The sequence below is a fragment of the Microcebus murinus genome, chromosome 5 (assembly GCF_040939455.1).
Source record: "Microcebus murinus isolate Inina chromosome 5, M.murinus_Inina_mat1.0, whole genome shotgun sequence".
NCBI classification, from domain to species: domain Eukaryota; kingdom Metazoa; phylum Chordata; class Mammalia; order Primates; family Cheirogaleidae; genus Microcebus; species Microcebus murinus.
The window spans coordinates 48487745-48505028 of NC_134108.1; the positions used below are offsets into that span (position 1 = coordinate 48487745).

At 43.5% G+C, this 17284-nt stretch overlaps 1 protein-coding gene across 1 annotated transcript in view; it reads left to right on the forward strand.

Annotated features, from left to right (window-relative positions):
* Positions 1-2627: 2627 nt before the first annotated feature.
* The window catches only part of METTL24 (methyltransferase like 24), a 102570-nt gene continuing 87913 nt past the window's right edge, over positions 2628-17284 (forward strand). Inside the window, exon 1 of the mRNA XM_020287373.2 lies at positions 2628-2948. Within this exon, the coding sequence (XP_020142962.2) occupies positions 2628-2948 (321 nt within the window). The remainder of the gene's footprint in view (positions 2949-17284) is intronic.

Here is a 17284-nt window from a genome sequence, read left to right on the forward strand (position 1 = left end):
CTCAACAGATGAGCAGAATGTATACATTCATGGTATCATGATCTTTAGAAGATTAGTTAGTGGCACTGTGCTGACTGCACAGAAAATAAAGCCTTTAGCAAAGTCTACATCAGACATTACTGATCCAGGTTTATCAAGCATCATACAAATTGCATCTTAAATAGCATTACATAATTTTACAACGTAATAGAGTTCATTTCTTGAATTTTAACAGTGTTTTCCTGGAATTGTTGGGTACTACTAATTCCAGAGAATACTGTGTAAGATATTTATCATCTCCTTATACTTTTGTATGCACGCCTACCTCAGAATCAATGTTTACTTTTTGATTTTCATGACAACGTCCAGGATTTTCTTTAATGGTAAATAACAAAAATAATCACTATTAATTGAGCATCTCCTGTGAAGCAGGTATTATTTAGCCACCAAACATCGTATTTTATGCAATATTTGTAATCCTACTATATATGAGGTCTGTCTGGAAAGTATCCAGCCAATGTTAATATAATGAGAACAGTTTGAGCGACTTCAACGTAACCTGGCAGCCAAGGTGAGTGGACTGGGATGTCCACGTGTGAACAATGACTACTTCACTATATTAGTCAGTGGGGTGCTAGACCCGGTTGATTGAGCATGTGTGCTGTGTGGCCATCGTATTCAAAATGACTGAGTGAGTAGAGCAACGAATCTGCATCACATTTTGCGTTACTCTTGAACATTCCTCCAAGGAACCTATTTGGATGATTCAGGTGGCTTTCAGGGACGATGCAATGAGTGCAGCGCAAATAAAAGTGTGGCACAAATGCTCCAAAGATGGTTGAGAATCTGTTGAAAGTGATCTACGTTTTGGAAGGCCTGCAGCAAGCAGAACAGCTGAGAATATTGAATGTGTACGGATTAGGTTAAGAGACACTGGGAGAACTGTGTGAGGTCCCAATGTGCCTACTTTAAAAGGGACTGAGGCGTCATTGTCCTGTGTACTATGTTTTATGTATCTTCTTCAATAAATGTCTCTATTTTTCATATTACATGGCTGGGTACTTCCCAGACAAACCACCTATATGGGTCTGTTTATGCACAGGAAAACTGAAGCTCAGAGAGCTTAAGTTCTTTGTCCTAAGTTTCACGGCGCCTGAATGGTGGGGGCCTGATTCAAACACAGTTCAAGTAAACGGTCACAGGATGTGCTGCTGTCTCTCACAGTTTGCGTGAGGAAAACTGTACTTGTTTGGATTCCTTATAACAGAGCCCATCTGCAATAGCCCCCAGGCTGCATCTAAGAAAACAACAAAAGTCAATCATACTGAAACATACAGGAGCCTGAGGACCTGGTGTGGCCAGGCAATGGACTAGATTGGGTAGAGAAATAGCCTGAGTGCTTGGTTCAGTGACAAAGAATAAATTGGATCTTTTTTTAAGCCAAGAAGAAAAGAGGATTTTAGAGACGAGGGTTCCCTATGGAAAATTCCTGAAATTCAAAAGGGAAGGGGATGAAGCTCCCTCCATATTTGATCTCTGTTGACCACGCTGTAGGCTAAGCAGAAAAAGAAGATAGGCAAGCAGGAGCAGTCTCACACAGAAATATGGAAAATGTAAGGGTTAAAGCAAGGGGAAAATGTGATCACAGTTAAAAAAGAACCCCAAACCTAAAGCCCAAATTCACACCAAATGGGTTGTGGGAAAGAATTCTACTAACAATTGAAAATGGCACATCCAACACTGGACTTCAGGCTGTGAGCCTTCAGTCTGATTAATTAAGGTCAAGGTGGTGATGGAAATACCAGCTGGGGAGCATTTTGCCGAAAGATAAATTTGTCCCTCTGTATCTCTGCAAGACAGCAGTGAGGTGTGTGTTTGGAGCTAAATTAATTTGATTTACATCATGCCATGGTAACTTCTGTTCTCTCTCCCTGCTGTCAGATGTCTTAGCTGGCTTTTTCCCTCTCCTCCTTCACCCCCACACATTTCGTAACATGGAGAGAAAGCACGAATTGGCTTCAGGCAGAATTTAGAAATGGAATAACTCTAATTTGATTATTCTGCATTGAGCTCAATTCGTCCCCTGCCCCCCTTTCTTTCTTGAGAGGGAGCAGTTGTAAACCGGAGCATAAGTGAGATTTATTTTTATATTGTGTTTAATGGCACAAACTGCTTGACTGTTGATGGTAGCCACACCTGGCAGCTCACCTATGCTCATCCTGTGTTTCTCCAACAATACTAATACCAGAAAATGAAGTTGCGGCTCAGGATCCCATGAGGAATGCGCTTTTTCTGGCCTTGTCTCTTTCAGCTCCGCTAGCCTTTGGCGGCGGGCTGGAGGTCGCCTCTTCAGAGAGCCCTGCTCGGCCGGCCGCCCGCGTGTCCGGCCGGGGTGGGCGCGCAGCCCCGGGCCGCGCCTGGCCCGCCGCCCCTCGCCCCTTCCAGCGGCAGGGCGCGCTCGGCTGGGCGGGATAAGGTTACGCCGAGGCTTCCTCGGTGGGGAGGAGGGGAGGCGGGTCCGAGCCCGCGCCCCGGCCCGCGGGGGAGTTCCCACAGTTGGCAGCTCGGGCTCCCGGGGCCACAGCCCTGTAGCCGGCCGGGCGCCGCCCGCGGGACCCCGAGCCTGTCCCCAGGGCGCGGCCCCCGCCATGGCCCGGGACAGGCCGCCCGGGAGGGGCTGCGGCGCCCTGCGCCGGGGTCTGCTGGGCGCCGCGCTGCTGCTCGGCCTGCGGCTCTGCGCGGAGCTGTGGCGCGCCGGGCCCGCGCCCGGACCCCCCGCCCGCAGCGCCCCGCCGGGCCCGGCCTTCGGGCCGCCCGGGCCGCACCTGCCGCCCGCGCCCGGCCCGCCGCGCGGCGCCAGGAGGCAGGTGACCTACGTGCGCAGCGGGCGCCGAGCGCCGCCGGGGGGCGGCGGGAGCGGGACGCCGGAGCCGAGCTGCTGCGCCCCGCGCGGGCGCCCCCGCCGGAAGGTCAGTTGCGAACCGTGCAGTCTCGGGCCTCGGGCCGGAATCCCCTCCCCGACCGCGCAGCGGGGGCCTCCGCGCCGGGTCCAGGCCACCCCGCTGGGCCCTCCAAAGTCTTTGGCTTCTTCCTAACCCCGTGCTCTCTAAGGGGGCTCCACGGGTCGCATCCTTCCAAGCTCAGAGAGAGTGAAGTGGGACCGAGCAGAGTCCATTCAGTATTCAACTAATACTGGCCGAGCGTCCACTAGGTGCCAGGCGCCCTCCTAGGTTCTGGCCATCCAGCAATAAGGACGATGCCCTGCTCTCACGGAGCGTACACTTCAGCGAGGGCCCGGCTTGAGCAATAGGCAGGGAAAGTGATGGACAAGGACAGGGAAAGAAGGGAGCTGTAGTTGCCATTCACGTGCTGCGCTTCTCCCAGTTTTCCCCTAGAGCCCAGGACGAAGCTGGCTGGGAATCCACTGTGAGTGGCTTGTCCACTCCCCACATCACGGGGAAGATCCACCCTCTAGCCGAATTTCCCTTGAATCCCACTGCTGGGGTTGGCAGGAAGGCTGGTGGTGCAGGGTGAGAAGTCCAGACCCCAGAGCCACTTAAAGGGAGGTTAATTGGATCCTCGAAAACCCACGTAATAACCTGGCTTTGTCTTAACATCACTCCGCAGTGTTGCACTTCCTCATTAACTTCTTGGCTCATGCCTCATTGAGCAGTCCGTTTTAGCCTCTGATTGGTAAGCCTCAGGCCTCCTACCCTTCTTTTTGGATCTCGGTAATTTACATGGTACTTGGGAATGAACAGATTAAGGACTACAGTTACAAGCTGGCATCGTGCTTGTACCTGTCACTCCTCCCAACCCCATCCACATCCTGCGAAGCACTTCCTTCTGTTGCCTGGCTTTCCCTCATTTCTTTTGGACACCCACCTCTCTTGGGCAGGGAGAAAAGCTCTTCCTCTGACTGTGTAGCTTCCTTCCCAGTGTCACACCCCACAACTTCCTCCACTGCCCAAGGCTTAGGGCCTTGCACTCTGTCCTTCCATGCCACTGCTGTTCCTCTCCAGGCCATCAGTGTTATCTTCCTGGATAACTTAAATATTTGTTTCTATCTCTGAAACCTCGTCTCCTATGTGAAGTCTTAATTAGCTCTTCCAGAAGAAAGCAGCCACTCCTTCCCCATGCTTCTAATGCGCTTTCCCTGATATCATGTTATGCATTCAGCACAGTTTTGCCAAGGGCTTACCAAGTACCCTATGTTGCACCAGGTGCTGGAGGCACAAAATTAGTTCAAATGCTTGTGGGAGAGGCACTCAGCACAAGCTGAGTGACCAGTATTGCAACTGAGGCCTTGAACTCTGCCTGCTCAGTCCAGAAAGGCTAACTGAGTAGAGGGACACTTGATCTACAACTTGGTATATATTAAGAGTTGGGCTTCTTTTGTTCCTCTGTGGCTGTCCTTAAATGTCCCATCGTTGATACCCTCAACCCCACCCTGTGCTTCTTTCAGATTCACTCTCAGTGTCTGCTCTTTCTGCTGTCACCTGTCCAAGAATTACTTTTAAGTCTTTGTCTCCACTGAGACAACAGTATAGATAACTGGAGCCTGTCCTACAAATAGCAAGGTTTGGAATGCATAGGCTCGGAGGACCACTGGTCATACCCATCCCATTGGGAGGCTGCTGCAGTGATCCTTGCTGGAGACGGAGGTGGCTTAGACAGGGTGGTAGTTGTGGAGGTGGTGAGAAGGATATGTTTGGAAGGTAGACGAGGGAGGAGCAGTTGGTTCCTGCTTGGTTGTTTTGTTTGGGGGATGGATGGAAAGCAGGAGTTTGGTTTTGAGATATTCTTTGCTCACTCAGGTGGAAATGTCAAATAGGCAGCTGGACGTGTGAATCTGGAGCTTGGAGCAAACATCCAAGGTTGCTTATATAAAAATATATAAGAAAGAAGGTAGCAGTTTGGGATTTGAGAGTCATTGTGTACAAGTGGCACTAAAACCATAAGACTATATGAGCTCACCTAGAAAATGAGTGTGGCTAACGAAGAAAAGAGACCCCAGTCTGGACCCTGGGGCTAACTTTAATTAAAATTAAATTAGGAAGAAAAAAAAAGGAAATTTAGCATAGTGCCTGACATACTGTAAGCACTCAATAATAGTAGCTTTAATTTTCATCAGTCTGTCCCCAGCTCTTTAGCCTCAGCCATTTGCCAAGTGTAGTTTGTTATAACCTATTTCCATTCCTTTGGCTTTGCTGATTCGTTTACCTGCCAGGCCCCTCTTCCCCCTTCCTATGACTCCTGCCCTTTCCATCCTTGAACATTCAGGTCAAGGTTCATCATCTGGAAACCTTCCCACAGCAATCCTTCTTCTATGCTGATCTCTCCCCAGTTTGGGGTGACAACAGAAATGCTGTCTGATTTGTGAGTTGCTTTGTACATGTTGTGACCCAATAATCCAGTTCAGATTGAATGTTCTGTCTCCACTGTTTTTTGTTGTTGTTTTGTTTTTGTTTTGAGACAGAGTGGTGCTCTTTTGTCTGGGCTAGAGTGCCGTGGCATCAGCCTAGCTCGTTTTTTTTTGTTTTTGTTTTTGTTTTGAGACAGAGTGGTGCTCTTTTGTCTGGGCTAGAGTGCCGTGGCATCAGCCTAGCTCACAGCAACCTCAAACTCCTGGGCTTAAGCAATTCCTCTGCCTCAGCCTCCCAAGTAGCTGGGATTATAGGCAAGTGCAACCATGCCCTGCTAAATTTTTCTATATATTGTTAGTTGTCCAGCTAATTTCTTTCCATTTTTAGTAGAGACAGAGTCTTGCTTTTGCTCAGGCTGGTCTTGAACTCCTGACCTCGAGGGATCCTCCTGCCTTGGCCTCCTAGAGTGCTAGGATTACAGGTCTGAGCCACCAGGCCAGGCCAGCCACTGTTGTTCTTTTTTTTTTTTTTTTTCTTTTTTTTTTTTTTCAATCTAAGCACAGAAGCAGCCACTGTTGTTCTTGATGGGAAGGATTTGTGTTTCCCATAGTGATCCCTAGTAAATGTTTACTCCTGAGACACCAATATGTAAAAATATAAGAATGTTATTATTTCAGCCTATTATGGGTAACTCTAAATGTCTTTGGTTAAAAATACATAGGAAAGAAGTAAGTAGGCTTATTGCTGTTTTTAAAATATTAAGTTTTTAGCCACCTCCTAAGGAAAAATTTTCACTGGATTTCCTTCTCCCTAGCTATTTACCTATTGTCAGGATGTACATCTAACCTCCCCAAATTCCTAGATAGTGAGAAAATTGAATTTGTTTCATTTTTCCTTGATTTCACACTTGAATTAAAATATTCCCTAAAGCTGGAAAGACCAATTATCTAATCTGTCCTCTCACTTCAGGGAACAGAGCTCAATAACCTGCATCTCCCTAGGGACAAGTCTTGTTCCTTTTCAGCCTCACATCATAAGGTGGTATAATATAAGTTGAATGCACTGTTAAGTAATTGAAATAAAATTTGGAAGTTGTTTGTTAAACTCCTTGGATCTTATTTTATTTAAATTTTGTTCATTGAGAATGTCATCAACAATATTGTTAGGTTCTTGGTAACTTTGCCCTGGGCACCTCCCATTGGTAAAGGAGAAAAAGGTCCATTCTATTTTTATTTTTTATTTTTTTTTTAGAGACAGGGTCTCACTCTGTTGCCCAGGCTAGAGTGAGTGCCGTGGCGTCAGCCTAGCTCACAGCAACCTCAAACTCCTAGGCTCAAGCAATCCTCCTGCCTCAGCTTCCCGAGTAGCTGGGACTACAGGCATGCGCCACCATGCCTGGCTAATTATTTCTATATATATTAGTTGGCCAATTAATTTCTTTCTATTTATAGTAGAGACGGGGGTCTCACTCTTGCTCAGGCTGGTTTCGAACTTCTGAGCAATCCACCCGCTTCGGCCTCCCAGAGTGCTAGGATTACAGGCGTGAGCCACCGGTGCCTGGCCCCATTCTATTTTGAGGATGGTTTTCTGGGTGGATGAAAACCTGCATGAAATAATTGGGTTGCTGAGTGTGTCTTGTCACCAAGCTTCCTTCGCAGGTGTTAGAGGCACAAAAATTCAGCAATTATATTGCCACTTTAATCGGAGCTTATGCTCTTCTTAAAGAAAACAATCTATTATAAAAAAGAGAAGTGAGGTGTAGTTCTCATATAATTCTTTCCCTCTTTCCTCATGCCTTTCTTTCCCTGAGGCATGGAAGAATTAGCTCTAAATATTAAGTCCTCTTTTGCATCAGGGGTTCTAATCTGACAGCACTGTGAAATGAGGGCAAATGACAGAGAATAGATATTAATAAATACTGCTCTTTTTGATTATGACCACCCTGGAACCTGTTCATTCTTGTATATTACAGACTCTTTAAGCATTGCATCAGAGCTCTTAATCTCCAAATTCTGTATATTACCCATGCATAAATATATCACTGTGACTCTTTTTCTTTCTCTTCTCTGTTTTCTATCTGCATGTGTTTTTTTCTGTGTGTGTTTTTTTCTTTCTTAAATTAAACAGACTTTTATTATGTTTACCACGAGTAATGTTCTTTTGGGAGGATTTATGGAGGACTAAGCTATGGTGTTCATGATTTATGCTTTTTTTTTTTTATGCAGCTCTTGGGCAGATGTCATACCTCTTACAGGTTGACAATCCACCTAAAAGACAGCAGCAAAATACAGGGCTCATTTGCAGAAGAGAGAAACTAACTCAAGGGCCAAGCTTCCCGGAGAAATTTCTTCTCTCTTATTGGATACATTTTACTTGACATTTAATATGTTGGATAGAAAAGTGACTTCTGAGTCACAGAGCTACAGAACCCAGCAATGTGCTGGCTTGGTTTGTTAGTTACAGATTCTCTGGAACAATGTGTCAGGGGTAAAAAAAAAAAAAAAAAAAAAAGCTGTTTCCTCTTCTCCTGAAAAACCATATGGCAAAGTTTGGTCTTTCTTTCTCACTTCTTGCCATCGTCTTAGTTTTCTAGTTCTGTGATTGTCATCAAGAAGAAAGGAAAAATGGCATAGTGTGTCCCCTCGTATAGCCAACTGCCTTAAGAGTCATTATTCTTTAGGAAATGCTTGAAGGTAGGTTCGAATGGCTTGTGAAATGTGGCCCAGCAGTGGTTTCCAGCTCCCCAGGTTTTTGTGTGTGTGCCTACACTTCAGTCCTTCAGGGAACAACATTAATCAGCCCTCTCACACCGTCCTTAGGAGGCAAAGCATTTTCATTTTAAACAAAGTCATTGAGGGTAATTGAATGAACTCCAGCAATATGTGGGTGTGAAATAGCAGTTGCTTAGTTGCACAAAGAAAAGCAGGCTTTCATTATGACTTTGATGTGCCTTAGATGGGGAACAGGGCTCTGCACTCTTTCCAAACCCCGCAGTTCCTCAGAGCGTTCTGTGGGTAAAGGAACCGCTAATGGAGGCTCTATTGTTTTTTCAACAACTGGTGGTGGAGATTTTAGGATTTTGTGTGTAATATATCCAGTCCATTTTCTCCAAGGAAAAGAATGTCTTATCAGTTTTCTTGAATAGGATTGGATTTCCTTTTTAGTCTCTGAAGAGAATCAGGGCCGAGTAGTTAAACGGAAGACTGTCAAGGGTAGTAGGCAATTGAGTTTTTCCAGCTGTGCTGGTGATACCTTTGGAGTCCTGTGTTTATAAGGGGTTTGGCTCTTTGTGCTGTGATTTATAGAAAGTAACACGAGCCTGTTTTATTAACCATGAGACACACACTAAGACAGGAATCTGCAGCATTGATAAGCTTCTTTTAAAAGCAGCTCTTGAGTCTTCTAGATACTTCACATTGGTCCCATTAATGTCTTGTGGAGTGTTCTGCTAAAAATGTGTAGGAAAATTTGCTGTCCAAGAAGCATTTTTATCTTGCACAAGTGATTGAAAAAACTTGAGTTTATGAGCCTCACAATCTAGGTCCAGATGTAATGTAAACTAATAGCAAGCTGGGTTGCTAGTTGGCAGGTCAGGAGGTAAATTTGGCCCACGAATTTTGTTTGAGCCACGTGGTGTTTTAAGTATTTGAACATAAATATCTTTAGATGGGGCATAGAGTTCCTGGTGGGGTCAGCTCACCATCCTCTCCATTGACCTCACCTGTCTTGTCTCGGAAGGCATTTGAAGTTACAACCCTGAGCCAGATCATGCCAGTCAAAATTAGCAGTCGTTTTCCTAGAAAGTGACAAGTGAGGTTAATGCTGCTAAGCACAGTGGCAGCACAGCACATGGCTACTAGATACACAAGAACTAAAGGCCCTTTTAAATTGTTCCTGTTAAGGAAGATGAGTTACCTGAGGCTGGAGCTGGATACTTGGGAGGGTAAGATTGTAGGATAATGTACTTAGTTAATATAATGTTCTCTTGCGTGTAAATATGAAAACTGGATTCTGACCTAACTTAAAAAAAAAAGGATTAAAGAAATGTATTGGGAAACCTTGGGGATTTCTCACTGAATTAGAGGAAGAGTTGATGACAACCCTGTGGAAGAAAGAAGGACTAGAGCTGCTTTGGAAATCCCAGCTTTCTGCATTCCTGACTGTCTTCTACAAGCGCTGCTGTAACGCAGCTCGCAGCTCGCCTCGCCGAACTCCGGGGCTGGGTCTCTGATACTCACCCTGGATCCCCCAGCTCTGGCCACTGGCCCTTGTCATAGCCCAAGGCTCCCTCCCTATCTTAAAGAAAAGAGAAACTTTCTCTAAGTTCCCTAAGAAGTCAGGTCCTGGGCATTCTTTATTCAGTATACTTTTTGTGCAGGTTTGCCCTTTGGTTTTTGTTTTTCTCATATTTTATCCTCTTACTTCAACTAGCCCTTGGACATGAGCACCTAGAAATAGAGTATAAGGTTGTTTTTGTTTTAATAATCCCAGACCCTAGCATCAATGTGTGCGAATATATATATGTATATATATATATATATATCTTTAAATATTAACTGTTTATCTGCCTAGATGTGTTCTTATAGATAACCCTATTTCCAAGTAGCTTTGGGCAGTAAGTTGGCACCTTGTGTATACTTCTGACTCTTTTTTTTAATTCAGTGGGTGTAGGCACACAAGATCTATGTAATATATATAATATATTTCCTATACTTTTTCATATTTTACTTTTTTAAGTAAAAAGTTATTTGTGAGGACTTTTAGTAGAGAAAGTACAATAAATATCAGTATTTAGCCCATGATCCCAATTAGGGTTCTCAAACCAAAGTTAGAGTCTTAGGTTCTTTGGTTCTTTTTTTCTGTCAATGCAGAGTTACTTTGCAAAAAAAATTTTTTTTGAAAAATTCTTCAGAGCATCTGGATATTTATGCCCTTTTGCAACTGGCTAGTCTGGGATTCTTTAACATATGGTGATTTCTGTCAGGACTTTCTAGGTTGCAGAAGACAGACAGAAATGAAAGTAGTATGAACGGCAGACAAGGACCCACTGAAACAGTGCTGGGGAGAAAAAGAAGAGCTGCAGAAACCAGGAAGGCTCTGGAACTTGATGTCTACAATGAGCATTGAAGACCTTAGTTATCCGTGTTACCCATTACTACAGATGTACTGGGTATTTATCTTTCATTTCAGACATACCTTTGAATATCTTTTTTGTGTTTAAGGAATTCTCTACCTTTCTAAGAAAAAAGCCAAAAAATTTTTCCCCACTTCTTGCACCTACAGTGCATTCACATGACCTGCACGACACCATTCAGATACACCTGCATGAGAGTTTGGATCGGACCTTACAGATGCAAAGAAGGAGGTGGCTCAGGGGCTGAGGTTCTAGCAGTGGCATCCACAGCTCAGGGTAGTGGAAAGAGCCCTGGTGTTCGTGCCCAGCGGTGGGGCAGTGTAGTCTACACTGGCATGTCCAGAGGTGGTGTTACTGCCCTTGAGATTCTGTAAGCTAATAAATCTTTAATCAGTTCCTTTTCTGCTTAACTAGCCAGAGTGGTTTCTATTGTTTACAACTGGGAACCCTGACAGACCAATAAATTAGAACTGGCAGATGGGAAGGTTACAATGGCAAAACTTTTCCTTTTCAATTTTGCTTAGGTCTGTTTAATTCAGATTTTGGAACATGATGATTGGGGGCCAAGTGAACTATGGGCCTAGGGACCTTTCCCTGGCAAGATAATAACATTTTGCTTCAGATACTAAATTACACAAATCTGCTAACTTATCACTAGAGACACCAAGCCCTTTTTTGTGACACCATTTGTCTGGGGAATCCAGCAGGAGGGGCTCCTTTATGCTTTATGCTGCGGTCACAAACAATGCTCCAGTGTCAGGGCTTGTACTAACGTGGGTTTATTTCTTGCTGGTGCTGTGTACGCATTGTGGCCTGGCAGGGGTGGGGCACTGCTTTGTTCTGGCGTCATCCTCCCTCTGGACCCCAGGCTAGCAGCACAGCCACCATCTGGAACAGTGCTGATCACCTTGGCAGAGGGGTGAGTGCTCTGGAGGGTCTCACATGGCATTATTAAAAGCCCTGGCCTGGAAGCAACATACGTCACTCCTGCGCACAACCCAATGGACAGAGTAGTCGCTTGGCCCCACCCAATGCCACCCATACCATCCTGTGCACCAGAGTCAGAGAGCTGGTGAGCAGCACTTATGGCCACCACAGTATGGTAACCCTTCAGTCATCCGTGTCTAAACGGACATTGTCTAGGTCATGTTTCACGTTCACCGTTTTGAACGCCTCACTGAATCTGCACATTTCACAGTATTGAATAAAGCATAGGAGGCTCTTTTTCAGGGGACTGAGATTTAAAATGAAGCAGACGTGAATTTGGCAGAATAGTGAAATAAAACAAGACTTGATTTACATCTTATAAGCAGTGCTGTGGTGCATCCTGGAGTTTGTTAAATGCGATCATTCTTGTTGACATTGCTTATGTTAGATTCTTTGCACAAAGCAGGGATGGGATGATGGTCTGCTGGTCTTTTTCTCTGGGGGGGAAAAGCAAGTTATTGGAATAAATAAAGCCACGAGTGTAAATGAGCTGAAGACCTCTGATGAGATGAATCAAACGCCATGTCTAAATCCATCTTCATGGTGATCACTTACTCATTTTTAGCTGGAGCTAGTCGAAAGACTTCCAAACGTGTTTTCAGAATCCAGTCACAAATCAGAGGCAATTCATGTTGAATAGCATTTGCTATTGTGCACAATATGACAGCGAGTCATTGTAGTTTATTTTTCATCTTTGAGTGGAGCACAACAACAAAAAATCCTAATGAGCAAAATATATGCTCATCCAGCTTAGAGTGATTAGGTTGTGGAAGGAGCCTTCTTCTTTCAACAGTTTTGGGAGTAAAATATGGGAGAAGTCAGTGAAGCTTATACATGGGTTCCTTGGAGACCTGTTTACCTGGATTTACAAATGTCATAAAAATACTTCAGTATGGTGCAGCCTCACCTGTAAGATGGGCTCATATTTTTACACTTGAAGTCAGAAGTTTAAATTCTGCTCCCCTACTTACTGAATGTGGACAAATGGAATACCCTCTCTGAACTTTAGTTTCCTCCTCTATAAAAAATTAGTAATACTTAATTCACAGGATTGTCGTGAAGATTAAACAAGAGCATGTTGGTGAAAGCACCTACCAGGTATCCTGGCACATGGAAATAGTTCAGTAAATGAATCTGGTCTGTGTTCAACCTTGTGTTGCAAGCTGGGACACTGGCCTGTGATTTTCAAAAAGGTACAGGGGTGTTGGCTGGCTACAGTGGCTCATACCTGTAATATTGGCACTGTGGGAGGCCAAGGCAGGAGGATTGCTTAAGAACAGGAGTTCGAGACCAGCCTGAGCAAGAGCAAGACCCCATCTCTACCAAAAACAAAAAACAAAAAAACATAGAAACATTAGCCAGGCATGGTGGCATGTGTCTGTAGTTTTAGCTACTCAATAGGCTGAGGCAGGAGGATCACTTGAGCCCTGGAGTTTGAGGCTGCTGTGAGCTATGATGACACTGTTGCACTGTAGCCCAGGCAACAGAGCGAGACCCAGCCTCAAAAAAAAAAGGTATTTGTGTCTTTGGTGTATAAAGCCCAATTGTAATTTTTAATATTTCTTTTATTCTTGAAACAATATTCTTAGAGATCAGAGGAGTTGGAATATTTTTTAAAAATCTGGGTTAAAAGCTAGCAGTAATGAGTACATTTTTGTTAGTGTTTGTATTATAAATTGATTCCATATATATCATTTGTTATGAAATTTTTGTGGCTTACCTGTCCATATTTATTTATGATTTGTTTTCCTCAAAACTAATTACAAATATCTTTTACAATATACTGTTGAATAATTTTGGTCTGTATTAGGATTGATTGTATAAATGTATAAATTCCAAGCTTTTAAAATACAATTTTCCCTCAAAAGAATATTAACAAATCTCCTATTAACTGAGTCACTTACTACCACTGTTACCTCTTTAGTTCAAAGGAGGCCATTTGGAGTAATCAGAGATTAAAGAGCTAATTGTTGAATTGTTTTTCTGGCCCTGTCTTCCACATTTTAGTCAAGTAAGTGCATATTAATATACTTGGTACTTTATATGCATTTTAAAGATAAACTCAATTTAATCAACACAATAAACAAAGTCTAAGTATCAACGTTGCACATAGTATTATGGGGAATATAATTCCTTCAAGAAGCTTCTAATTAAAGAGTGGGCTAGGAGGGGGTCATTGTACTAGGGGAGTTGCATTATATTCTTTCATTTAATTCTCAAAACCAACCTGTGAGGTAGGAATTGTCCTCATTTTGTGGATGAGGAAGTCAAGGGTCAGAGACATTAATAAATTTGGGCAAGACATAGCTATAAGGGATTAAATGAAGGTTTGAACTCAAAATCCATGCCTTTTCTGTTTGCCTGCTGAGAAGGGAGCTAACAACCAAGTCTGACATAAAGTGGATTATTTACCAGATAAAAATTAAAATCTTATAAACAAAAGACACCACAAAGTTAAAAGACAAGTCATAGTCTGGGACAGGATATTTGCAATGTATATCATCAATAAAAGATTAATATCCAAAACTTTAAAAGGACACCAACAAAACAAAAGACAAACAACAGAGAAATACACATGGAATCAACTAGGAATTAATAGAAGCGGAAAACCGAAAGGCCAAAAACCCAAAAATTGTACATATATATAAAGATGATCAATTCTAATAAGAAGGGGAAGCAAATGGAAACACGATGGGATTCTAGTTCATCCCCATCATATTGTAAGAAATGCAGTATATCTGATAAAACAAAGATTGATAATGATGTGGAGAAAAGGGAACTCGTTAGCTACCACACTGCTTTATCCTAAGTAGCTCCCTAGCCCCACCCTTCTAATACCTTCTCTTATTTTCTCTATAGCATTTCCACTCTCTGACAAGTTTTACTTTCTTTAGTTTTTGTTTGCAGCCTCATCCCCCATGAGGGTAAGGGAGCTCATCTGTCTTACCACCGTTTTCGCAGTGACTGTGGTAGTTCTGGTACATAGTACTTGCACAGCAAATAGTGGCTGAAAGAATGGTTGTTTCTATCTTGGGGGCACTAGACTGATGGGTTTGAGGAGCAGCTGAATCTCTCGGGTACTACTCCAGAGTCCCTTTGAGGTCTCTAATCTCCAAATCAGGGTATTACACCGTAGACTGTTAGCACAGATAACCCAGCATTCACTTTCTTCAGCTAATGGCGACTACAGAGCAGAGGTCAAGGACCACATCCTGCCTGCACCTGTTTTTGTATGGCCCATGAGCTAAGAATGGTTTTTACAGAGAAACCTTTGCAATCAATCTGATGTTAGGAAACATGAATTTTGAACCTCAATAAAGCAAAATGCTATCAAAAAATAAATTTCATTCTTCTCATACGTAGTGGATCTGTATTACTAAAAATTATGCATAATTATTATTATGTTTGGGATTTTATCAATAAAAGTGTTGTGGAAATCTGTTCTCTCTTATGTTATATAAGTACTTACTTAATGTCCTTGATTTTGCCTCTTGGCTCACAAATTCTAAAGCATTTACTATCTGGTTATTTTCAAAAAATGTTTACCAACCCCTGCTGTAGAAGTGGCCCAGGGCCACCTAACTGTGACTGTTCTAAGAGTCGAGGTGAGAAAAATACTTCAGTGGACCCAATCAAGTCCAGGAGACTCTCTTGCTAGAGTTTTGTAGCATGAGAAGAATAGTCCTAGACTTTCAATAGGGCACCAAGAGAATGTTCTGGTACTCTCTGACCATTCATGGGAATGTCACCATAAAGTCTTGAAGGTCTTAAGAGGCCGCAGTGAACGTTAAAGTGACAAATATTGGTTTTGCCTACTATAACCTGTTACCCACTTTTTCTAACACAACTGTAAGAATTTTGGGCGGATTATAATATGAAAGTCAGATGATCCCATCTCTTCCAGCTTCTGGGGTCACTGTTTCCCTTAATACTTAAATTAAAATGTCTTGAGCCATGTACTATAAGAAGTTCAGTATATTTTCTTCCCTCCAGTATTCTGATAATATCTGGGGCTTACATTTCCCGGTCACCCTTCTCTGAATTCCTGCGGCTAGCTCAGTGTCTCACCTCTGGCCACTGCGGTCTCCCCTCTGCTCTGCTTTGCCCACTTTGCTCTTCCAGAGTGACACCAACACAGGGCTTACTGAAGGTCTCAGAAATGGAGGAAGATATCAACGTGATTCTAAACAGAAATCAACTTAAAATTGATGACTTGAAGTTTTCCTGTCCATCGGGATTTCTTACAGGCTATCTTTTCTTTGTAGGCTTCTGCTCCATTGTTTCTGCCTTCTCTCATCTACACATCAGTCCTTTTCTTCCATTTCAAGGCTTCACACTCCCACGCCCACCCCACTCTCTTGAGCTTCTAGCAGACAAATGCCAAATACGTGTCCTTTTCTTACTCAGCCAATTTAGCGTCCTTTGTTTTCCCCTCTTCGTCCAGGCCTGGCCTAGACATGAATTATGCCATGCTGGCAAAAGGCAGAATTGGCTGCAAGCAGTGTTTGTTTTCAGTAATCATGTTTCCCCATCCTCTCCACTATCAGACAATGCATATAATGTGCTCAGTACAGTGCCTCGAAAATAGTAAGCAGTCATTATTTGCTATGTTACGGGGTATGGGAAATACGTTATTAGTGGTATTTTGGGAGCAGCAATATGTTGCTTCATGTAGAACCCCTTTTTTCTTCACACATGTCTTTGTTTCCTCCTTTGACTTTTGGAGTCCCTGGTGAACTGCCTTTCTTTCTATCTGCCATAGAAATAGGTTCACATAGAGGGTGATGACATGAACTTTAGGGTTCAGAAATTCCCAGAAATTACTCAGCAATTGCATTCAAAATTTGTACATGAATGTTTATGTAGCAGCATTATCCAGAATAGCCCAAAATTGGAAGCCACCCAAATGTCTATCAGCTAATGAATGGGTACCCAAAATGGAGTATATCCACACAGTGGAATCTTATTCAGCCATAGAAAGGAATGAAGTACTGATGCATGCTACAATGTGGGTGAACCTTGGGACATCATGCTAAGTAAAAGAAAAGAGTCACAGAAGGCCACATACTGTATTACTCCATTTTAATGAAATGTGCAGAATAGGCAAATCTATAGAGTCAGAAAGTAGATTAATGGTTGCCAGTGGATGTGGTGGGGTAGGGGGTAGGAGGTATGAGGAGTGACTGCTACTAGGAACAAGGTTTCTTATTGAGGTGAAGAAAATATTCTGGAATTAGATAATGGTGATAGTTGCAAACCTGTGTATATACTAAAATCCACTTAATTGTACACTTTAAAATGGTAAATTTTGTGATATGTGAATTATATGTCAGTTTTAAAAAATACCCAGGAGCCTACAGAATGAATGACAGGTGTGAAACTACATGCTTCGCTCTGTTCAGATAAAGGAACTATGAGAGCACCCTGGGATCTCAGCCTGACAGTGCTCACTGGTGGGCACAGGTGTGTTCAGCAGAAATGTGGAGGCCACGTGTTTGCTTCTCTAGGTAGCACCCGGCTTGGCCTCTCAGGAATGGTCTCCTGGCCCCTGCCCTGATGAACCTCCTGGTGCTCCCTCTCCCGACAGCTGCCCCGGCCTGGCAGATGCATTGCAGAACCAGGCGCACACAGCCCTGCGTTTGAAACCCAGGAGCTTGCCGTGTGCCAGATGAGAGGCAGCTTCAAGCTGCTACAGCTCTGAGCTTGCTGGCCTCCTAGTGAGTCAGCTTTTTGCACAAAGCACTGACACAGAACACCAGGGTTTTGTCGAAAGATGTGGCCAAGCATCTGTCAGCCGACTGCACCTCGTATATACGAA